The 25,927-nt window shown below is 34.8% G+C and overlaps 1 protein-coding gene across 1 annotated transcript in view; it reads left to right on the plus strand.

Annotated features, from left to right (window-relative positions):
* Window positions 1–25,927, plus strand: part of plxna2 (plexin A2) — a 380,453-nt gene that overhangs the window by 220,248 nt on the left and 134,278 nt on the right. The window contains exons 6-8 of the mRNA XM_056448621.1: window positions 3,430–3,553; window positions 9,068–9,221; window positions 16,569–16,665. Coding sequence (XP_056304596.1) covers window positions 3,430–3,553; window positions 9,068–9,221; window positions 16,569–16,665 — 375 coding nt within the window. The remainder of the gene's footprint in view (window positions 1–3,429; window positions 3,554–9,067; window positions 9,222–16,568; window positions 16,666–25,927) is intronic.

The raw sequence follows: 25,927 nt of genomic DNA on the forward strand, positions 1-25,927 counted from the left end.
TACTTTTATATATTACATTATAAAATATATATATATTACAAATAAAAACCTAGACTTAATATTTGCCATAATGCATGTATGTTGATTATTTTCTTTGATTCGTATGCACATGCAGCTCTCTGATCATTCCTATTTAGGTCTTCGGAGGACCAAGCCTGTTGAGAGTCAGAATAAATCCCTCTGGAGACAAAACGAAATGTGTGCAGGACACACACAGACACACACTTCATTTATTGAAAGAGAGAGAAGAGCTTGCCCACTAAGTACACACACTTACATGCGCACACACATCATAACGGCCATCTCCCGGTGCCATGGCAATGCAGCATCCCCCCCAAAAAACTCACCTCCTCCTCTGAAATTCAATCCAGAGCCTTGGATAGATGTACACACTCACACAGACAAACACACACCCACAGTTTCAGACAGTAAAGTATGCACAAGCCGTCCCGGACATCTGAAAGCACATTAAGTGTCATTTCCCCCCCTCCAGAGCATTAGGCATGTTAAAAAGACACGGCAAATTGCAAGCCTACACTCTCTTTGTTAGCGACAGAGGGAAAAAAGAGAGAGGCAGACTGAGTCAAAAGCAACTGACAGGCTGAATGAATAAAAATAACAACCGTCAGATCTGCAAAAGTACAGTAAGATTTACAACTGTAGGATAAGTCAAGCATAATAGTTTCTGTTAGCGAGGGGCTCTGTGTATAAATGTGACAAGAATTGTAATTTAGCAGCTTTTTTGTCTATCAGTGTCTTTAGGGAAGTAAAAAAATCAGTTATAAGAGGACATTTTCGGGAATTATACAGCAACATTGATGGCTTGTGACAATAATAATAGATTTAGACATGTAAAGTCTGAAGAGCTGGTCTGGAAGTAGAAGTTCATACAGTATTTCTAGGGAAGGGATTGGACGAAGGATTCAGCACCAAGGACAGCAGCTGAAATCAGCAGTGGGAAAATAAACCACTTTTCAAAGTTACATTTATTCATTCATTCATTTTCTTTTCGGCTTAGTCCCTTTATTAATCTGGGGTCGCCACAGCGGAATGAACCGCCAACTTATCCAGCATATGTTTTGCACAGCGGATGCCCTTCCAGCTGTAACCTATCACTGGGAAACATCCATACACACTCACTCACACACATACACTACAGACAATTTAGCCTATAGTGCATGTCTTTGGACTTGTGGGGGAAACCGGAGCACCTGGAGGAAACCCACGTGAACATGGGGAGAACATGCAAACTGCACACAGAAATGCAGCTGACCCAGCTGAGGCTCGAACCAGCAACCGTCCTGCTGTAAGCTGAACGTGTTACCCACCGTGATGCCCTTCAAAATTACGCGACAAAGGAATGACATTATAAAATATTGCATTTTTAAAAATGCTGTCTATTGCTTAAGGAATGCAGAGAAACAATGGCTCCGCCTGAAAGCTTAAGAATGCATCTTTTGGAAGCAGCATTCCAAGGCGGGAATGCATCAAGGCACGTGCGAATCCAAATTCTGCTTCACTTCGAATTTCCAAAGATGTGTCCTTCTCTGCCTTTGAAATTCCACAATCCTGTATGTCTCATTTCTGATAGATGAGCTAAAAAAATAAAAATGGCATCTCGAAGTGCTGCTTGATGATGATAATAATATAATAATAATAATAATAATAATAATAGAGGGGCATCACGGCAGCATAGTATGTAGCATGATTGCCTCACAGCAAGAAGGTCGCTGCTTCGGGCCACGACTGGGTCAGTTGGCATTTCTGTGTGGAGTTTGCATGTTCTCCCCGTGTTTGCGTGGGTTTCCTATGGGTGCTCTGGTTTCCCCCACAGTCCAAAGACATGCGCTATAGGTGAACTGAATAAGCCAAATTGGCCATAGTGTATGTGTGTGAATGCAAGAGTGTAAAGGTGTTTCTCAGTGTTGAGTTGCGGCTGGAAGGGCATCCGCTGCATAAAACATATGCTGGATAAGTTGGCGGTTTATTTTGTTGTGGTGACCCATGATTAATAACTAAGCCAAAAAGAAAATGAATAAATCAATGAATAATAATAATAATAAAATTTAATGATAATAATAATAATAAATTGTATTTATATATAGCGCCTTTAAAAGTAGCATCTCAAGGCACTTTACAGACTTAAAATATGCAGCAGTAAAAGACACTGCAAAAAAGATGCAAATGCAAAAAAATGTAAATAATGATAAAAAAATAATTAAAAACACATAAAATAATAATAATAGATCTAAAAATCCAATCCAAAAGTCCAATAAAATCAAATAAAAGCTACCCTAAAAAAGTAAGTTTTAAGAGATGGTTTAAAAAATCCTCAGGCATTCTGCATTGCAAATATCAGAGGGTAAAGAGTTTCACAATTTAGGCGCAAATGAAGAGAATGACCGGTCTCCCATAGATTTTAGCCATGTTGCCTGAGCAATTAAAAGACCAGCATTAGACGAGCGAAAAACAAGTTGTCACAATCACCAGCAATCTTATCCTTGCAGATCACTGAAGGACTACAAAGCTGTCTGCATATGGACTACAAGTTATTATAATGCACCGCTCACAAGCACCTGTTCCTCTCTGGGTTGATTACACATTCTATTTAAACAGCACACACACACACCTCTAGGCTAAGTCTTGTTATACTGTCATTTTGAACATTACGACACGTTTTCCTTGCCTTACTTAAAACCATGGAATAGTGGCAAAGTACCTTGATTATTACGGCAGAATGAGAGTATATTCATATCCTGGCCATATCAACTTAGAAAATAGCAACTTTTTAACTTTAACACAATGTTTTTTTTAGCAACACAATGTAACTTTAGAAGAGTCAAAATTTAAATAGAAAAATACAAAAAGTCTTTGGTCCTTTTTTAGCAAGATGTTAATGGTCTAATGTAATTCAACAGCAAATGCTAAGCTAAGCTAAAAGTTCTGCCGCTAGACATATAGATCGACTGTGTGGATTCAAAAATGGTAAACTTCAACTGTTTAACTCTAGGGGAGATTCACAATGAGCCTATTTTTTTTTTTAAGTTGAGTGTTTCTTTAAATATAGTCTTTTATTATGTCATCAAATGATTATTGCTCTAAATATGCCTGACAAGATGTTTTGGTAGATAAACTGTTGTTACACTCAGTGGCATTTCAGTCTGTGTGTTCTGTAAATCCTAATAAAAATGTATTAGTCATAATTTGTCCTCATTGTTTTGTTGCCTGAGAAGCTCTTTTCGTCTCTGACCCGTGTACTGAGAGAAAGGTTATCTACCTACGGCGCTCACAGTGAATGCCAGGGAAAACAAACTGATAAATATGTTTGCTTTGAAAGCACTGTAAGTGCCTGCCAATTTAATAAAGCTCTTTGTGCTTGTCCCAATATTTTCTCAACTAATTAATCTGCTTTCTTTCTCTCTGATATAGATGTTCTCAAAGAGATCGTTGTGAGCGGGCAAACGAGCCGTACCGCTTCGCCGCCACGCTGAACCAGTGTGTGAAAGCTACAGTGTACCCAGACAGCATCGCTGTGTCTGAACCCAGCGTACCGGTGAGACACCATTTACACCCTTCACTCACACAAACACTTCAATAACCTCAAGGTGATGTGGACTCAAATACAGAAGCATGGATTCCTTCCAGCAAGAGAAATTAGCATGAATTAGCTTTCAGTGCAATGTTAGAGAAACAGTTTTGGGTTTGGAAATCATGCACTCACTGTGTGGGAGTTCTCCGAGAGCGAGATATCTGGAAACAGAGGCCTTTGGGAAAGGTATATGTGTGGGTGAGATGCCAAAAAATGTGTGGGTCGGAGTAGGAGTTGCATTCAAGAAGACTGAAACATCATTTCAAGGCTAAGACTCGAGTTTTAAACATTATTTTTTGCTGCGCTCTAAAAAAATAAATGCTCCTTAATGGCCTAGATCGCAGATTTCTATCATGAAGACAAAACTAGCTGTGGTTTGGTTTACACAATCTGATGCACATGTGACCATGGGCAGTTCTTAGATTACGTACTTAAGGCTCGTACACACCGGGACACTTTTCGTTTGCGTTTATCGTCAGTGTTTTTTGAGACGTTTTTCCGGATTCAACAGCAAGCGATTTTCAATTCAATTCAATTCAATTCACCTTTATTTGTATAGCGCTTATACAATGTAGATTGTGTCAAAGCAGCTTCACATAAAAGGTCACAGTAAATAGGAACAGTGTAGTTCAGTTTGTAGTGTTTAAGTTCAGTTCAGTTTAGCTCAGTTCAGTGTGGTTTAATAATCACTACTGAGAGTCCAAATACTGAAGAGCAAATCCAACGATGCGCAGCTCTGCAGATCCTGAACCATGCAAGCCAGTGGCGACAGCGGAGAGGGAAAAAAAACTTCACTAAAGGCGGAAGTGAAGAAAAAAAAAAAAAAAAAAAAAAAAAAACCTTCACTGGCGTCAAGCAGAAGAGTATGCAAAATCACTCCTTGACGTTAGATGGTGCTGCACAACTTGTAACACAGAAGAAGAAGACAAAGTTGACACGCTTGTTGTTATGGAGGGTTCAAGCAGCAGCTCCAGCTCTAGCGATAAAGAAATGATTATTGTTCACCAGAGCAATAAGCAGCTCCACATTCATATCGCATCAGACATCTTCAATGTACGCTCGCATTGACAGTTTTGCGTTTGAGCGCCTCCAAGTGCTGTTTACTGTAACTTCAGCAGCTCCGTGCACGTGAACAAAAGTGCCAATTTGATTGGTGGAGAAGGTTTTGACGTGGCACGTCAAAACAAAAAAAACGTGCATGAGGGGTTTTTTTTAAATGATGCTTTTATGCCTGCCGTTTTGCGCATTGGTGTGCACATTTGTGCCTTTTATTTAGTCACGAGGCTTTGAACGACGACCGAAAACGCGAGAAAAAAAAACGTCTCTGTGTGCACGGGCCTTTAGAGGGATTAACTCTTTGAGGTTCTGACAAAATTTAATTTACTGCAATCTATTCTTTTAAATGGTATTCAAATATTATTTTAAAATGGTGCAGCATTACACATTTCAAATCAGCAGTTGCTTGTTAATAATTTAATAACATATTTATAAAGACTTCATGTTTCGTTACTCGATTAATCCTTTTTAAAGAATTATTCAGTGGCACACATTTAAGTGGTTTTTCGCATTCTGCTGAGCACCAAAGAAGATTCTGTTGGACATTGGTGATTTCAGTTTATATCCGGGTCACGGCACCAAATTGTAGCAAATTTCAGAACCCAAACCAAGAAACTCTTTTCAAGCAGAATTCTCTATTGTCGAAAGTTAACGAGAATTATTTATATTGTTTATTAAATTTCCAATTAATTGTATTTTATTAACGTCTATTCCTACCTCAACCCTAAACCCAACCGTGACAGTAATGTAAAAACAGATCTGGATCTGGAGTCTTCTCTATTAGTATAGCTGATTAACCATATGTATAGATGATAACAGCCTTCTGAGTATACCAGTAGGCGCAGAAGGCCCCTACTGGCCCATATCTATCAGCTGATAATCATTGATAACGCCCATTCAATCGAGTGATTACATTCGAAGCGGGTGGTTCTGCAGTCAAACAAGCATTTTCAAAAAAGTGTCTGTTGTCCTATCTGTTATATATGTTTTAGGTTGGGCAGTGTTAAGGTGGCAGTGGAGAGCATGTATTTGAGGTAGATAGGTGAATCGGCCTGAATTGCTCCACAAAGACAAAGGCACAGTCATTGAGACCTTGTTTGCATTACTTTGGGATCTGCCAATGCTCAGGAAGGCAAAAGGTTTAAATGTCTCTCACACCTGGACTGCTAAAGCTTTGAATGAAATTACATTTTCAAAAAAACAAAGAACATAACTTTTCAGTTCTATATATGTTAATTTGAAACTAGATTACAGTATATAAAGTTACGCAATACTATCCCTTTAATGTGAGAATAACTATTAGCATATAATGTATACATAAAAACTCACAGCTTCTTCAAAAATCTAAAGTCTGGTTTAATTTTAGACTTATTAATTTCTAAAATAATTGTAACTACTAAAATTAAATCCAGAAAAATCTGAAAATACAAATTTAGGAAAAACAAAGCGGAATTTGAGAGAGAGGGTTTTATAGGGCCAGGGATCGCACTATTGCTCTATCATAAATAAATAAGATGACCAGATGTCACATTTTTCCATCTTTAGTCCTGTATTTTAGCTCTGTTTTTACTTTTACCCTGCGGGAACAAGCCTAATCAAAGGTGACCAAACTCATTGTACAGCAAAATTACCATTCGATCACAATTCATTATCAATTAACTTCCAATAAGAGAGGCCGTGGCAGGCAGAATCATGCTGAATGACACAACTGAAGCAATCCTAGTTCCCTCAGACAACGTACAATCATTTCTCCTTGCACCTGAATTTTTAAATCACACACACTTTTCAAAATACCCATTGTCTAGGCTATCTCCATCCCTACATATGGCCCTATTTTTAGCTCCTTCCAGACACCTTTATTTTTAAGTGTGTGGATTCTTTTTATTCATGCAAAAAGTACAATCTCAGGCATTCCGAGAAGTATAAAGGCATGCTTGGGGGAAAAAAAAACCTGCCTGGGAAGCCATGAAGAAATTGCGATGTCCAGATAATTGATAGAGTGCCTGTATCACAGCTAGCTGATTAAGATAATGAGGCGTCCGGCTCTAAATGAGATGTTTCTGTCGTGCCGTCGCACTCCACAACATGACAACAGGGTCACCGCTGCTCCATGATGGGATACCATCGCCATGACAACAAGCCCATCCGCGCGGAGCATGAAAGCTGCAAAAACAATCAAATTACCTTTATTAGAAATGCTAGCAACAATTAGCCCTCCCTGCACATCGGCAGCCGTGAAGGGAAAATAAAAAAAGAGAGCTAACGCACATTGAAAGGAGCAAAGGCAAAACATAGACTCCCATCACGCCTCGTCAGTGTTGTTATGGTCAGACAATGCTTTCTAGAGCATGCTAACCACAAACAATGCCTTATGTCGATGTTTGAGGACGCAATGTGTCTACAGCGAACAACAAGACGGCTAATTAGCAATTCTGTAGCTGTCGCTCAGAGTGCACAAGACTAAAGAGTGCCGAGAAGAACATCCGTGCGCTTTTTTGAAGTAATTAGATGTCATAGATGTGGGAAATTACAAAACAGAGCAATGAGGAGGGTCAGACGTAAGTGGTAAAAAGTCTATCTATGTTTTTGAAAAGCCAAATCAAGGCTGCATTTGTTAATTGGAAATAGAGTAGGAATATTTATATACAGTAGGAAATAGATTGGAAATATATATAATAAATAATAAAAATCTAAATAATAATATTAATAATAATAATAATTATTATTATTATTATTATTGTTGTTGTTGTTGTTGTTGTTGTTGTTGTTGTTATTATTATTGTTGTCATTATTATTATTACTATTGTTGTTATTGTTTTTATTATTATTATTGTTATTATTACCATTGTTGTTATTATTATTATTATTATTATTATTATTATTATTATTATTATTATTATTATTATTATTATTATTATTATTATTATTATTAGTATTATTATTATTATTATTATTATTATTATTATTATTATTATTATTATCATTATTACTATTGTTGTTATTGTTATCATTATTATTATTATTATTATTATTATTATTATTACTATTGTTGTTATTATTATTATTGTTGTTGTTATCATTATTATTATTACTATTGTCGTTATTGTTATTATTATTATTATTATTATTATTATTATTATTATTGTAATTGTTATTGTTTTTTTTTGTTTTTTTTCAGTGTTAAAATACAGTCATGAACAGATTTTGTTAGAAGGTTTCATGATTTCAACAAAATTACTCTGCAAAAAGATATATTCAGCACTGAAAATATTTTAAATCGTTGTTCTAAACCATCAGATTAGCATATTAGGTGCTATTACTGTAGGTCCATGGTGCTCACGGCGACCCGAGTTTGATTCCCCGCTCAAGGTCCTATGCCAATCCTTCCCCTGTTTCTGCTTCCAATGCTGTTTCCTGTCTGTCCTCCACTATCCTATCCTATCCTATCCTACACTATAGATTAGCATATTAGAATGATTTCTGAAATTTATTTAAGCTATTTCTTAAAATTTGTATACATTTTTTTAAATTCTTTAAATTTTTTTGTTTTTTAAAATATAAACGTTTTGTTTTGGGTTTTTTTACATATAATGACATAATTTCTGGGATGTAAAGCTGAACTTTACTTTAGTGTCTCATGATCCTTAAGACTATTCTTTCTAATAGGATTTATTGCTGTCCAAGGAACTGTTCATAATAATAATATTACTAATAATACTAATACTACTACTACTAATAATAATAAAAAAAAATAATGGCAATAATAAATAAATCATCATCATCATCATAATAATAAATAATAATACTCATAAATAATAATAATAATAAGTATTATTATTATTATTATTATTATTATTATTATTATTATTATTATTATTATTATTTTTATATTATTATTATTATTATTAACATTATAAGTAGTAGTAGTTGTAGTAGTAGTATTATAACAATAATAATAATAAGAATTATTGTTATTATTATTACTATTGTTGTTGTTATTATAATTATTATTGTTGATATTTGATAACTATTATTATTATTATTATTATTATTATTATTATTATTATTATTATTATTATTATTATTATTATTATCAGTGTTAAAATACACTACCAAAAAGTTTTAATTAGAAAGTATCCTGATTTCAACAAAATTATGCTACAAAAAGCTATATTCAACACTGAAAAAAATAAAGAATTCTAAAGCATCAGATTCGCATATTAGAATGATATCTAAAATATTTTTAAAAAGTAGATTTAAGCAATTCATTTATTCATTTTCTCTCAGCTTTATTCATCAGGGGTCGCCACAACGGGATTTAAGCAGTTGCGACTTTTAATTCCTTTATTGTTCATCAAATAAAAAAGGCTCAAATTTTGCTCATACCTGGTCTAATCAATAGCATCTCTTTCTTCTGTCTAGCTGCTTGTGAAAGTGACAGATGTTCCGGATCTTTCCGCTGGAATAACCTGCTCCTTTGGGAACCTGACGGAGGTTGAGGGCCGAGTAAATGGCAATCAGATTCTCTGCATTTCTCCGGCTGCTAAAGATGTTCCCATCATCCCCGCTGATCAAGGTATTTATTTAAACCTGAACTCCATATTGCGGTACTATTTTATCACCCCATAAATGTATAGCTGATTTCTACAGCTTCCATCTCGATTAATTCAACTTTCACAATCAAATTGCATCACTTTTGTTTTGTTTTTTATTTATACATCCATCTGTTTCTTTCTGAGGTATTTAGTGATTGAATGATCAGTAATTTATCTGGTTGTATTTTTTATATGCTTTTACTTTTATTTCTCTACATTACAAACCAAAATATTGTTCTTTTTACTAGGGTGTGAATTACAGGGGGTGTTATGGGGGATTGACCCCCCTAATTAATGCTTGATCATCTCTAAAGGATGTGAAAATACGTTGTATGGTAGCTTAGTCCTCTAAATAGTAAGAAATAGTTTGTTCTCATCTGCATCTTAAATACTAATATTACTAATTTAAATAATAGATAATACAAACATACATTTGACTACCCTAGAATGGATTATACCATTGTGAATGCATAATCGCGTCAATTTAATCCAAGCGGATAGACATGGTAAGTGTCAACAAAACAATTTTCTTGTAAAATATGTCTTTGTTTCTACATATATCCTAAAATTAAAGTAAAATGACATGCGTTGTTTGTATAGTTTGACCTGCAGTAACCTCTGAAATGGCTAATCACAAGATATTGCAAGTCAGAATACACAAAATATCCCACAAAACACTGAAAAAATAAATATGTTGCATTAATAAAATGTCATTTAATTTGATTCACTGAAGCATGTATTGCACAAAATAATATAACCGTAAAAGTTGACCCCTCTGATCGATCAATGTATAATTCGCACCCTGCTTTTTACTCCACTACCTTTACATACTCTACATTTACTCTACTCTAGAAGGCTGAGCTGTTTAATGCTTGATGCTGCACATATCACTTTAATAGGGTGAGTTATATTTATAAAACTAAACATAATATTAAATTAACACAAATTAATGACCACGTGTCTTCCTTACTGATATTGCACGTTATAGTACGCAAGACCAGTGTAATGTTTTCATGCTTTTTTATAATGTACATTTGTATTGTTTATAATACACACATTTTGTTTTTACTTATTTTTTGTAAATGAAGCTAAAGGCTAAATATATTTTTGACCTTATTAGTCCAATTAATTAGTACTTTTTATTTTTTATTTATTTGTCATACCTGTTTGTAATTTAAAAAATAATATAATATAATATATTATGATATGATATGATATGATATGATATAATATCATGTCATGTCATGTCATGTCATGTCATGTCATGTCATGTCATGTCATGTCATGTCATGTCATATAATATAATATAATATAATATAATATAATATAATATAATATAATATAATATAATATAATATAATATAATATAATATAGGACAACGCACTTCACAGCAAGAAGGTCGCTGGTTCGAGCCTCGGCTGGGTCAGTTGGCGTTTCTGTGTGGAGTTTGCATGTTCTCCCTGCGTTCGTGTGGGTTTCCTCCGGGTGCTCCGGTTTCCCCCACAGCTCAAAAACATGCGGTACAGGTGAATTGGGTAGGCTAAATTGTCCGTAGTGTATGTGTATGTGAATAAGTGTGTATGTGTTTCCCAGTGATGGGTTGCAGCTGGAAGGGCATCCGCTGCATAAAAACAAATGCTGAGTGAATGAGTTGGCGGTTCATTCCGCTGTGGCGACCCCAGATTAATAAAGGGACTAAGCCGAAATGAATGATAATATAATATAATATAATATAATATAATATAATATAATATAATATAATATAATATAATATAATATAATGTTTCTTTACAATATTTTCTTATAATATTTTACAATATTACAATAGTGTCTGCTAATTAAATTATCTAAATGTACATTTTTTAACACTTAAGCACATTAAAAACACTTTAATATGATGATACTGTAGTAACAATAATAAGTAACAATTCACACCATTTTCTACTGGTTTATTACCTGCTTATAACTGTTTATTAGCACTATTTATTAGCAATAATAGTCTTATTTTACATCCCAATACCTAAACCCAACTATCTTACTAACTATTAATAATCAGCCAATTAGTAGTTCATTGACTTAGTTAATTGTTTATTAATAGCATCAATTGTACATTAAAACAAAGTGTGACCAATACTTTTGTACCGTGTGTCCATTCTTCTTCTTCTCAAGTGCTTGATTTGTACACTGGAGGTGGAGAAGATCTCTATTCTCTTGTATAGATGCTCTATTAATAGACCCTCCCTAGTGTATAAAGCAGTGTTGCTTCCTAATGAGGGCTCATTCAGCAGAGCCGCAGTATTGATCCCTCTGTCCACGTGCAGCAGCGGCTCTAATGAGCCTATAGTGACCTGGGCTTGGCCCCGGGGCCACAGACGTGCTCTCATACACACTCACAGCTATTACAGGTGACGAGGCTTCATGCCCTTTCACTACCCAGAACACCTCCAGAGAGAGAGTTTCTCCCTGGTGCTGATCTACAAGCCCGTTTGGAGATATCTGTGGTATTAATATCGGGGATCCTGTTCCTCTGCTTTCACCCTATGGATTTCTGTCATTGGATAAAAATGGTTGTAAATAGTTTTAATAACTACTTTCTTTTCCATGATGATGGTACATGTAGTTTGCCTATCTTATTTTATTTTATTTATTTTTTTTAAATAATCAAAAATATATATTTAAAAAAAATACTTTTATTCCAGCCAAATTAAAAGAAATATTTTATATTATTAAAATAATGAATAATATAAATAATAAAAAATAATTAATATTATTAAAATAATGAATAATAAAAATAATTTAAAATAATGAATATTATTTTATATTATTTAACAAAGAAAATTAAATAAATAATAATACATTTTATTTTATTTTATTTTATTTTATTTTATTTTATTTTATTTCATTTTATTTTATTTTATTTTATTTTATTTTATTTTATTTTATTTTATTTTATTTTATTTTATTTTATTTTATTTTATTTTATTTTTATTTATTTATTTAATTTTTATTTTATTTTATTTTATTTTATTTTATTCAAACTCCTGATCCAGTGTAAATACATATATACATCAATTTCATTTCCTTTATTTACTTATAAAATACAAATAAACACACACTGAAAACAATTATATTTGAACCTAACATTTTTTTAAAACGGCATTTATTTCAGCAAAATAAAAAGAAGTAACTCTTTCTCCAGAAGAAAAAAGATATATCATATATCTATGCTCTGTTAAACATCACTTATTTTTATGTTTGAAAAATAATTACAATTTCACTTGAGGGCTAATTATTTTGTTTATTAATTAGTTTTAATAATTATTAACTCCTATGTGTTTGTGTAATATTTAAAAAATACAATATACATTTATATTCTATTTTATTGTTTTGGAATATAAATTAACAAAGTCGTTTCTTTAGTGTTATTTTATTTTACTTTACTTACCAATAAAACACTTATTATTTTTACTTTTATTATTTTTCAAACTATATTTTTGTCCTTGAAAGAGGAACAAAACTATGTTGTTTGGTAATATAACTACTTAAATATATTATATTAAGAATAAATATATTAGGTATATTAGTTGCTTCTTAGAAAATTTATTTAGGGGACACTAGACTGTCAGTGAGTGTCGTCTTTCGGATGAGAAGTTAAACAGAGGTCCTGACTCTCTGTGGTCATTAAAAATTCCATGACACTTCTCTTAAAGAGTAGGGGTGTAACCCCGGTGTCCTGGCCAAATTATCCTCATTGGCCTTTACCGATCATGGCCTCCCATTCATCCCAATCCACAAAATTGGCAGTATCACGGTCTCTCCACTCCACCTATAGCTGGTGTGTGGTGAGCGCACTGGCACCGTTGTCCTGTGACTGCCATCGCATCAGTTAATCTGCCATCGCATCATCCAAGTGGATGCTGCAGACTGGTGGTGGTGTGGAGAGACCTCTCATGATTGTGAAGCACGTTGGGTGTATGGCCATGCACGTTAAAATGCGCTATATAAATACACATTACATTACATAAGAATAAATATATTATTAAATCAAATCAAATCACTTTTATGGTCACATCATCAGCTGCACGTGTACTGTGATGAGTGAAAAGCTTAGGTGCTGGCTCCAGACAGTGCAAAATAGAGATAGTACAAAATACAATGACAAAACAAAACAGTAATACATAGAAGGCAATGAATAGGTGTACACATAGTCTGACTGTTGGTGGTAAATTGGTTGGTAAGTTAGGTGTATTAGTTGCTTCTTAGTAATTTTTTTTATTTTTTATTTAAAAAAAATTATTAAATATTTTTATTTATTTGTTAATTTTTATTTATTTTATTATATTGTTTAAAAATTATCTTGATAAATAATTTATCTTGACCTTATCTAATGTAAATGTATAATTACATGTGTGCATGTGTGTTTACAATTTTACAATATCAAAATATAAATTTTGTAATATTTCTTTTAATATTATATTTATTTAATATGATATTTTTTGTAATTATTACAAGCATTGATTTTAGTCTTCAGTGTAGTACACGAAATCTTTCTGCTATTCTTGGTCCTGAAAAACCCGTTTTACTCTACTATCAGTGTCAAAACCACAGTGTGGGAAACCATAAGTAGAGGATCCCATTGCACAGAAAACCGCATGATGTAACTGCATATATGATTACAGAGATAACATTCGAATATTCAGTTGTAAGCAGCGCTTATACAGCAAGATTACACAGATTTTTTTTTTTTAAAGCTTACATTCATCCATGCTGAAATTCCTACATGTGCTTGCCGTCTAACCTCTTTCGGGAAGCAGATGGCCGTATATATGCGGCAGAAGTTGGTTTTGATTATCTGAATCACAATAATCCCCTCCCAGCCCACAGTAAATGACAGCTCTGTTTACCCATGACCCCTGCGCTCTTGTTGAGAGGAGCGTTATCCAATCAGTGAGCTCCCTCAGGTAAATGTCATCAAATCCCCCGGCGCTTCATATTCAGTGCGTCTCTCTTGACTGAATCAGGCTCAGTAGGAGCCTATATGAGCTTCCAGCATGTGTGGAAATACACACTCATTGAGTGCTGGGTGTGACCAATACAAGTTTATTTCCAATAGCCGCGAGGCATGAGACGCTTGGCATGTGGGAATTGTGTGCCAGTTATTGTCCTTGGCATGTGCACCAAAAAAAGGATCAAATAGTAAAGCTCCTGATATAAAATAGAATTAAGGATGTATATGTCTGTTTGTGTTCTATTTTTATATTATAAAGTAAAATATTATAAATACAATATTGTAAAATATGATTTTATAAAATTGTGACAACATTATAAAGTACAATTTAACAAATCCATTACTTCAGTCTTTAGTGTCACTTTATTTTTTATTTTTTTATTTGTATTTATTTATTTATTTATTTATTTTATTTTATTTTTATTTATTTGTCTGTCTATTTATTTATTTATTTATTTTTACATTTTTTAAATGTTTAACTTTATTTAATTCTATTTTATTTCATTTTACCTAATTTAATTTCGTTTTAGTTTATTTATTTATTCATTTATTTATTTATTTATTTGGGAATTGTGAGTTAATGTATGTTTTTTTTTATTTATTCATTTATTTTATTTTAAAATGTTTAATTTAATTTTATTATAGTATTATTTATTATTTCATTATTTATTATTTTATTGTTTTTATTTCATTTTACTTCATTTTATTTATTTATTTATTTATTCATTTATTATTTAATTTTATTTGGGAATTGTAAGCTATTTATTGTCCTTGGTATGTGTGTCAAAAAACTGAACAGTAAAAATCTTGATATAGTCTATAAAAATAAAAATATAAATATGTATATATGCGTGTGTGCTATTTTAATATTATAAAATAAAATATTACAAAATATAATTATGAATTAAGAAAATGTATGCAATACAATTAATTTTATTTTATTTTATTTTATTTTATTTTATTTATTTTTTTATTTTTATTTTTTTATTTTCAGTATTAAAAATCCTGGTCTGGTTTAAAAACATATATACATACATTTAATTAAATGTATTTACTTATAACGCACAAATAAACACAATATATAAAATATAAATACATAAAACAATATAAAATAAAAAAAAATAGGCATAACTCCTGTCTTTCTGGTGAGACGTTAAACCAAGGTCCCGACTCTCTGTGGTCTAGAAAAATCCCAGGATGTCCTTCGAAAAAGAGTAGGGGTTTAACCCCGACATCCTGGCCAAATTTGCCCACTAGCCTCTATCCATCATGGCCTCCTAACCATCCCCATATCATATTTGGCTTCATCACTCATCTCCACCAATCAGCTGGTCTGTGGTGTGCGCTCTGGTGCAATATGGCTGTCGTCGCATCATCCAGGTGGATACTGTAAACTGGTAGTGGATGAGGAGACTCCCCCCCAAAATAATGTAGAAAGCGCTTTGAGTGTCTAGAAAAATGCTATATAAATGTAAGGAATTATTATTATTATTATTATTATTATTATTATTATTATTATTATTATTATTATTATTATTATTATTATTATTATTATTATTATTATAAATACAAAACATATCCCTTTACAAATAAATAACCAAATGTCAAATCAATCATGTGTGAAAACACTCCCACACTGAGTACTGCTTGTGACCAACCCTAGTTTATTTCCAAATGCCTCGTTGCACGAGACGGTTGGGCGTTTGAGAATTGTGTGCCAGTTATTGTCCTTGGCACATATGCCAAAAAAATGGTCTAAAAATGTTTTTAAATGCCTCTTCAATCCATTCATCCATGTTAGAATGTGTAGAAACAGGTGGGAAGGAGGGAAGAGAGAGGAAGTGGTGCTTTGGGGTCACGGCTGACTCCTACACACTCTATGCTCGCTGAATTCAGGATGCTGCTTTCTGCTTATTTGACTATGAAGAGCTGGCCGCTTATCGCTTGCTCTCGGTGCCGATCGGCATTCTCCACGCTGCCACCCTGCCAAACAGGATTGTGTGCTGGCTGGTGTTCTGTGGTGCTGCCAGCCGATCCTCCGCCATTACATCTCCACTGCCGCCCGCAGGCCCGTTTCACATTAACAGCAGGCCTCAGCTGTGTTCTGTGACAATAGCATGTCTTTACTATAAAAAGGGGGCAAATATGCTCATATGGGCCGCTCAAGGCTCTGACTGTGAGAATGCCATGCGAGGGATGCCAAGTATTAATCAGAAGACAGCTTGAGCATGAAGCAAGCTGAAAAAAGGGTGGCAAAGCAAACACCGCAGAATGAGATGTGGCGGGAATGTTCTCATCTGTTCTGCTTTTTGTTTTCAGACTGGTCAGGTGTGGAGCTCAGGCTGAACTCCAAGGAAACGGGTCAGATGCTAATTAGCACTGAGGTGAAGTTCTACAACTGCAGCGTACACCAGCTGTGAGTATACACACACACACACCTCATTTGACTAATAGTGAAGAGAAATCAAAAATGTGAGAATCTTGCATTACAGGATTAGAACTCAATGTAGAGGATGGTTAAATTTTATCTTTTATATTCTCCCCTTACGCTCACTAAGACAAGCATTTGTTTGCATTTGTTTTACAGTATTTATCATTTTTTTGTCTCCCTAAAATTATGTGACCAAAAATCAATCATAATTGTTTTAAGATTGAGATTAAAGGCTGGTTTATACATCTGCGTCAAGTGATCGTCGCCTGCCTTGCGCGGAGCGGCAGACATGCAATAACTTTAATCATAAGGTAAACAGAGGTAAACTCCTTCATGGCATTCACATTTTTGAGAGGTGAGCGTCAGCGTCGGCATCTTCGATGGCGAGGGGTCTGTGACTGTGTGAAAGCTGTGCCGGGCCAATCGTTTGAATAAATTGTGCTTTCCATCGATGTATACTTTGTTAAGATACAGGACAAGGATGGCTGAGACACAACTATTTGAATATCTGGAATCTGAGGGTTCAAAATGATCTGCATACTCAGAAAATTGCGTTTAATGTTGTCCAAGTGAAGTGCTAAGCAATGCACATTACTAATCAAAAATGGAGCGTTGAGATATTTATAATGTACTGGAGTTTTTTTTCTGTGATTGCCAAAAGTATACTAGTGCAGCATAAGATTTTATTTTGAATTTGTTTAAAGGTGCTGTATGTAAGTTTTTGACTCTTCTAAAGCATTAAAATACCATAATATGTTTGCAGATATTTAAGAAACATGCTAAGTGAACATTCTTGTTTATCTGAAAAACAATGCTGAGGTCAGATATTCTGCTTTGAAAATGTGAGTTACGTGCTGGAATGCTGTCTTTGTTTTGGTCACTTTAACCCACTTAATGCCAGTTTAGCCAATTATATTTCAGCACCATGGTTGCCTTGTTGAAAAACCACATGTTTCATTCATTCATTCAGAAAGGCTCTCAAAGCATGTGTCCGTAACAGAAATGCGACCTCAGGTGGATAGTAGCAGACTGAGGTGCAGATTTAGAGATTCACATGATTTGTTTATTAGTTAGCAAACAATATAAATATTACAAGCGTAAACATTAGGTGAGCAGGTTACATTGTAACCCCGTGTCCCTACAACACGCTACGTGACAGGATTTGCAGTGATAAGCAATTTGACTGTTTGCACCAGATGAAACATGACAGAAATTTAAATACAGCCATTCAGAAGCACAGAATATGCACTCACTCATGAAATGCTAAGGTTTATAATCTAATTAATACACATTAAACCTCTTTTAACATTATTAAATGTACATGCTGAATCACTGATTGGCTATGTGTTGGTTTTGAGTCGGTTCTAAAGTTCAAAACAGTCTTTTTATTTTCAAGATCTGAGGTGAAATGTCTGCTGCTGCTTTCAGAAGTATGACAATAAAAGTCATGTAAAATGGCATTCAAACTATTAACAAAATTATTAGCATTTAACACTGAATAAAGCACATGAGGGAAACATTGTCAGTTTTTTGTTATTCAGCTGCAAGAAATGGAAGCCATTTCTAAAATATAAATTTCAGGTGTTTGTTAGGACAAAAACTATATGGAAAATATTCCTTTTATCGCATACCATTGCTTTTATTTAGAACAAGACTTAAATCAGCCATTAGGCTCACACTTCTGTTGATGTCGTCAATCTGACATCGCTTGTGTTTGTTTTGAACCAGGCGTGCAATAGCTACTCCAACCACTGGGTGTCAAACTGACATATTGCACCTTTAAAACAACTGTTTTCCATATCCATTTATTTTAATGACACAAGTGTTGAAAACAGTGCAAGAAATGTTTTTTTGTGGCTAATATGGCACAATTTTAGCATTCTTTTATAAATAGAGAGTTCAAAAGAATAATATTTGTTAAAAATACAAATCCTTTGTAATATTAAAATATCTTTACTGCCACTTTTGATCCACCTAGAGCATGCGGGAAAAAATCTTAGCTAAAGAATTAAACTGCAATTTATTCATTCATTTTTCTTCGGCTTAGTCCCTTATTTATCAGGGGTCGCTATCCCGGACGAGCCCCCACGTGTAACCTACCAGTGCTACTGCACCCATCCTGGTCTGAACTGGTATCGAACTGGCGATTCTTTGCATGGGAGTCGGTTGATCTAACAAGGAGGCTAAAGACCATGACCTCTAGCTTTTGTCGCTAAAGTGCCTTTATAGGTCAGAGGAGTAAGGTTTACCTGCTTAGCACTTCGCTAGCTGGCCTCCGTTACAATCACCCCCCTAAACCTCACTCTTATCCTGGACGAGCCCCCACAAGTAACCCACCGGTCCTACTATACCCTACTATACCTACTATACCGGTCTGAGCTAGGATCCAACCGGCGATTCTTTGCATGGGAGTCGGAATGAACCACCAACTATTCCAGCATATGTTTTACACCCTTCCAGCTGCAACCCAGTATTGGGAAACACCCACACACTCTCACATTCACACATGCACTCATACCCTGCAGCCAATTTAGTTTATCCAATTCACCTATAGCGCATGTCTTTGGACTGTGGAGGAAATCAGAGCACCCAAAACCCACGCAAACACGAAGAGAACATGCCAACTCCCCACAGAAATGCCAACTGGCCCAGCCGGGACTTGAACCAGCGACCTTCTTGTTCTGAGGCGACATTGCTAACCATTGAGTGCGCTTGTTTTGATTTGAGTTGCACAGTGGTTTAGCGAATGTCATTCAGCATTACCACTCAATCTGGACTCAGTTACATCACAAGATATGCGATGTGTCGTGCCATCTATCCGGGGACACGTTGCAGTGATGTTTGTCTTTATGATGCATTCGTCCCACATTCACAGGCCCTGTGTATTCCATGTGTTGTGGAGTATCAGCGTTGTCTCAGAGCTCAGCCAGCTCCCTCCACACACTGCAAATGATTCAAAAGGGTTATGCAACACACACACACACACACAAAATGAATGTTGGGGGCCCACGGGCAATTTTTTTAAACATTCAAAGAGTTCATCAAGACTGCTTTTGGCGCCACACCAGATTCTCGCAGCGAGTCTAAACTCCCCGATTCACTTTTTTGCTTTCTTTTCCGTGTCTTGCGAGAGCCTCAAGGCTATAAAAAGCATCCATTATGGCAAATGCCGACTGATTGCTTGACATTTCTCAAGTGTCGGGGCTGAGATGTCTGAATTGCTGAATCTAAGTGTTCTGTGGGCTTTGGCGCTCGGGATGGGGGCATCGCTGTCTGTCACAGTTCAATTTCACTTCATCTGCTGTGATGGCTGATCAGAGAGCAGAGAGTTGGACCGCATCTCCTCTCTCCAGGAGGGCGCTTGTGTCTGATCGTGCTTTGTGTCTTTGTACACACCGCGCACACTCCCTAACTCCCCTTGTGTGTGTTTATGTGTGTTTTAGCGTACATTCGTAGCCTCTAATGTGCACTCGTAACCACATCTCGTAAGCGTGCCTTCTGCGGAGAACAGATGCTGCGCGATGCTGGAGATCACAGTCGCTGGAAGCTTCCTAAAAGGCTCAGGAAGAGGCCGCTTCCGAAGGTGCTGATTGGCTGGCTCTGATAGACTCACCCCATCCCATTCTTCCCGTTCCCTTTATTTTCTTACTCTTCTATGTCGCAGAAGCATCTAACAGATCTGGAACTAATCAAACTCTTTGTATTTAATCCTTCTGTACATGCAGACCTCACATGGAGCTGCGTTGGCCTTTTGTGCCAATGCAACTTGGATTATGAGTAGTTGGCGGCAGAATGCCCTTTTGCTTGTGTTCGACCTGCCTTAGTTTTTGGCACGTTCACACTTTCCAAATTTCCTCACACTCTCCATTTCTATTGAAATGCTTTTAATTGTCTCTTTTTAAGTTATAATATAACAAAAGTCTCAGATATTTTCAAAATGTGCCTGAAGTTTCAGCTCAGAACTTTTTTTGGTCACAGGTTAAAAAAAGGATCCATTAGATAATGTTAGTTGATGTATTTACTAGCATGAACAAATATTGAACGATACAATTATTACAGTATTTAGTCAGCATTCTTAAAGGTGCTGTATGTAAGTTTTTGACTCTTCTGAAGCATAAAAACACCATAATATGTTTGCAGATATTTAAGAAACATGCTAAGAAACATTCTTGTTTATCTGGAAAACAATGCTAAAGTCAGATATTCTGCTTTGAAAATGTGAGTTACGTGCTGCAATGGCTGTCTTTGTTTTGGTCCCTTTAACCCGCCCAATGCGACTTTAGCCACTTATATTTCAGCACCCGGGATGCCTTGGTGGAAAACTGCATATTTCATTCATTCAGTCAGGAACCTCCGGTGGACTGTAGCAGACTCTGAAATGAGACGCAGATTCAGAGTTCCACATGATGTGTTTATTAATTAGCAAACAATATAAATATTATGAACGTAAACATTAGGTGAGCAGGTTACATTGTAACCTGTGTCCTAACAACACTCTACGTGACGAGATTTGCAGTGATAAGCAATTTGGTTGTTTACACCAGATGAAACAGGACAGAAATTTAAATACAGCCATTCAGAAGCACAAAATAGTGCACTTACTGCACTTCAATGAAACGGAAAGGTTTATAATCTAATTAATATTAAACTTCTTTAACATTATTAAATGTACATGCTGAATCACTGATATGTGTTGACTTGCAGTGAAGTTCCATTTCAAATGGTTTATTTTATTTTCAATGTCTGAGGTGAACTGTCTGCTGCTGCTTTCAGTAGTATGGCAATAAATGTCATGTAAAATAGTATTCAAACTCACATTATTAGCATTTAACACTGAATAAAGCACATGTTGGTGTCATCAATCTGGCAACCTGTGCTTGCAATCGTTTTGAACCAGGTTTGCAATACCTAGTTCAGCCACTGGGTGTCAAACATACATACTGCACCTTTAATGTTAGTTAATGGAGATAAAGTCAATCCTTGCTGGTTCTTGCTATTAACTAATGGTAACAAGTACAACTTTGGATATTAATAATGGATTAGTAAATGTTTAACTTTGGTTAATAAATGCTGGATTGTTCATATTTTGTTCATGTTAGTAAATACATTAAGTATCATTAACTAATAGAACCATATTGTAAAGTGTTGTAAATTAAAGCGGAAGTGTTTTCATGTGTGTCTATTTAAATGCAAATGAGCTATTCCCCACCAACTTTCCATATAAGGACAGAACACCATGGCTATTGCGTTGACATGACATTGCAGTTCTTGATTAAACTTAAAGTTTATCAACTGCATTCATTTTAAAGCATCGTCTGTTTAAACTGATATAAATTGTTTCTGAGTCATGCAGCCTGCATGTTAGTTGAATATTGAACTGTTTATTTTTGTATCTTATTTTACTTAAACTGTCAAATGATGTAAAAACACAAAGTTAAACACATTTGGTTATGTCAGTGAATGTAGCAGCGTGAAAAATCATGTTTGTGTTAAATTTGAGTATTAAAGTGACAGCAGTGTAATTTACATTTACACTCTCAAAAATAAAACATTGTTTCAGAATTTGAAAGTTCTGTCTGCATTTTCAACGGTTTTGAGATATCGAGCTTTAGGGTTTGCATTTCATGTAATAACATTCATGGAGATCATAACGTAAGTTTATAAATGCATAATGTAAATAAGTTGTTACAAATATGTTTATTCAATTTTGACATTACGAATATGTGAATTCTTTTGGCTTAGGCCCTTGTTTATCAGGGGTCACCACGTTGGAATGAACGTCAACTATTCCAGCATATGTTTTATGCAGCAGATGCCCTTACAGCCGCAACCCAGTACTGGAAAACACCCATACACTCTCACATTCACACACGCACTCATACACTATGGCCAATTTAGTTAATCCAATTCACTTATAGCGCATGCAGGGTGTCCGCGGGGTCTTAAAATGTTTTAAAAGTTGATAAATTAATTAAATTTAAGCCCCTTAAAAAGTATTCAAAAGTCTTAAATGCTATTTTGCAAGGTATTAAATTTTATAAAATTTTATATCAGGATGCTGTGTAGTTTATAAAATCAATAAAATCCTGCTAGATTTGACATCATGCTGCTTTGTTTACTGCAGTATCCAAGCCAACACCATTGTTTTTGCAGTTCTTTAGGCGCCAACCTGCAGGATTAGCTAGATTTAATAGATTTTTTTTCAGTATATGAATAATGTTTTAGTTTTGGATTAGTTTCTCACTTTAATATTTAGTATATATACTGTAAGTTAAAATCTCGCCAGTGTTTCCAGTTGAAACCTAAAGTGGTTATAAGGTCTTAAAATGTATGGAAAGAGTTATAAAAAAAAGGTCTTAAAAGGCTCTCTGATTCCTGTATGTACTCTGGCATGTCTTTGGACTGTGGTGGAAACCGGAGCACCTGGAGGAAACCCACTCGCACATGAGGATAACATGCAAACTCCACACAGAAATCTTTTTTTGCCATTGATGAAAAACCTTAGTGTGGTAAACCTCTAGTGGTAAAATATTGTTATGACTTTTTAAACCTTGTGCTTATTAAGAGTTTTTTTTTTAAAGAAGGTTCATCCAGAATTGGTTCTTCTATGTCGTCATTGCCAAAACCCCCTCTTTTATAAATAATTTATGTTCAAGTGAATAATAGGTCCCCTATAACTCGTGATTTCTATACAAATGGTACTGTCCAGTAGGGTTGGCCAGCCCAACAGCCCAATAGAGAGACAGCTCTGATGAATATTTCAGCATAAAGTCTTTTGCATAATTTAACAGGCACGCATATAACACAACTCTTGGATGCCAGTGTGCTGTAGAGGTTTATAGCTCTAGAATCATCTCCCAGATTCCCCAACATCAAACGTGTGTGTAACATTTCTCTAGAAATAGATTAAGTCATGCTTTAGAATTACAGGAACCAATCTAATTGCTTTATTGTAAGCTGTGCATCTGCATATAAATGATGAATGGAGTGCACTGCACACAGATACATGCATGTACATATGCTCCTATAATGTATGACTGTATTCTCCCATGGATTGCCTTCTGCATACTGTAATGCTGATTATAGAGCTAAATAGAGATGGTGTGCAGGAAGTGAAGAGATACTGGGATCACAACCCTGGTTTATCTTAATTTTGGCTTTAAATGAAACACTTAACCTCAGGTTGCGCCTGAGGAGTGTGTTCACATTTACCAATTGCATGTTTCTGAATAACAACCAAAATAACAACTTTGCCTTCGAACATTTCTGAAATAATTCTGAAATTATTGTCAGTTGATTGGTTGCAAGGCCTATTCATGTCATGCTCAAATTTGAAGTGTATATTTAAAATATATACACCTGTTAGGATAATTTACATTTTTAACCCAAAGAATGACCAGTCTGTCAGATGAAGAAGAGCCGGAGTCAGAGTAAAATTCAAATAAATAAAGTTTACCGAAAATAGTTTGCAGTTTCATCAGCAGAAACCAGCTTCAACACTCGCAATGAGTTCCTAGGTCGCATTGCTTCCAATCATACATCAAAATCAATTATACTCTCATATAACGTCATTTACTGCATCATACATATAGGTCTTCTAACCTAATAGGTTAAAACACAGATCTCAAATTCACAACATCTTACTAGACTGTTTAGAGCTGACCCTGGGCCTGTGAAAAGATCCACAATCAAATAAAACACACACAGTCAAAGTAGAATCTGTTTCTTACCCAAGGCAGAGTGTACTCTCAGCTGTCTTTATCAAAACTGGTTAAAAACCGGTATAATCTACATTCAGGCTGCTATATTCGTACTGTACAAAGTCTATCTTGAATGAAAAGGAAAATCACTTTAAACAGACTTAACACATAATAATAATAATATCAAAATCACTTTAGATCGTATTAACACATTGCAAAACATATAGGAAAACATTTGTTTTGAATCATCAAGCAATTCAGTTCTACCAGAAAGACCTGGGAGATAAATATGATATTGAATTACATATACTGATGAGTATTATTTGACAGAAGTATCATTTAATAAAACATAGGATTTCTTTGGTGGAGGCCCCATCCATAGCTTGACTTGGAAGCTTTTATAGATCCAGCTATGACTGCCAAGGACGAAGGCAGGGATGGAGCCTTTCCCCCTGGACAAGGCCAACCTGGTGGTGGTGGTGGTGAGGATGGTGGGTGAACGTCTGCGTTAGTACCTGCAACCAAATGAATGAAATGAATGGACAGCTTATATATTCCTTATGTCTCTTAGCTATTGGTTGGAACTAATTGTGATGAGTGATGTGGCATTAGGTATTCCTTGTGTCTCATGGCTATTGGTTGGAACTGATTGTGATAAGTGACGTGACATTAGGTCTTCCTGGTAGAACTAGCCCTAAAAGCTACATTTCCACTCAAGGTCTCCATGACTTCTGACCTGGTTTGGTCCTGAAAATAGAAAAGTTATGAAATTGGCTCTGAAAAATAGAGTTACAAAGAGACAGGCAAATGCACTGAACATTCTTATATTATATTAAACAATGTGTTAACTTTATTCATCAGTCAGAATCATTTCAAGATTAAATACTGATTCAAATAATCATATTAATAAAGTAATGAGAAAAAGGATCAACTTTGATCCATGCTGAGGCGCATTGGAAGGCAGAAATCCGAATCCATCACATCCCATTGTTTTATATACAATAGCAACTATTAAACATACCGTTAGTTAGATTACTGTTAGTTAATGTTAATGTTTTATCTAACATGAGCAAATTATGAACAATACATTCAATACAATATTTATTGATCGTTGTTAACGGGAGGTAAAGAAAATATCATCATTCATTAACTAATGTTAACAAGCACACCTTTGAATTTTAACAATGCATTTGTAAATGCTGAACTATGCTGAACATATTAAATTATTAAATAAATTCATTATATGAACTCTTTATACTTTGTTCTATTTTTTTATTAGTTTAATTTAATGATGCTATTGTAATGGTAATGCTATAACTTGGGTAAGAAGTATATGAATGTCCTCAAAGTGAAAGTAGCTGAGTTATTTTCATTAGACTTTCAATTCATTTAAACAGGTGTTCCCATGTACTGCTCTGATTCTCATCTCAATGCTCATTCAGCCCTTTCTTTCTGGAACACTGAAAGTCGCAATTGCAACTTACTATAACAACTATTCCATTTACCATTAGATAGTGTTTCAGTTTCTGCCAGATTTTTCCATATTC

Source organism: Danio aesculapii, chromosome 23 (assembly GCF_903798145.1).
Source record: "Danio aesculapii chromosome 23, fDanAes4.1, whole genome shotgun sequence".
In the NCBI taxonomy this organism is placed as follows: domain Eukaryota; kingdom Metazoa; phylum Chordata; class Actinopteri; order Cypriniformes; family Danionidae; genus Danio; species Danio aesculapii.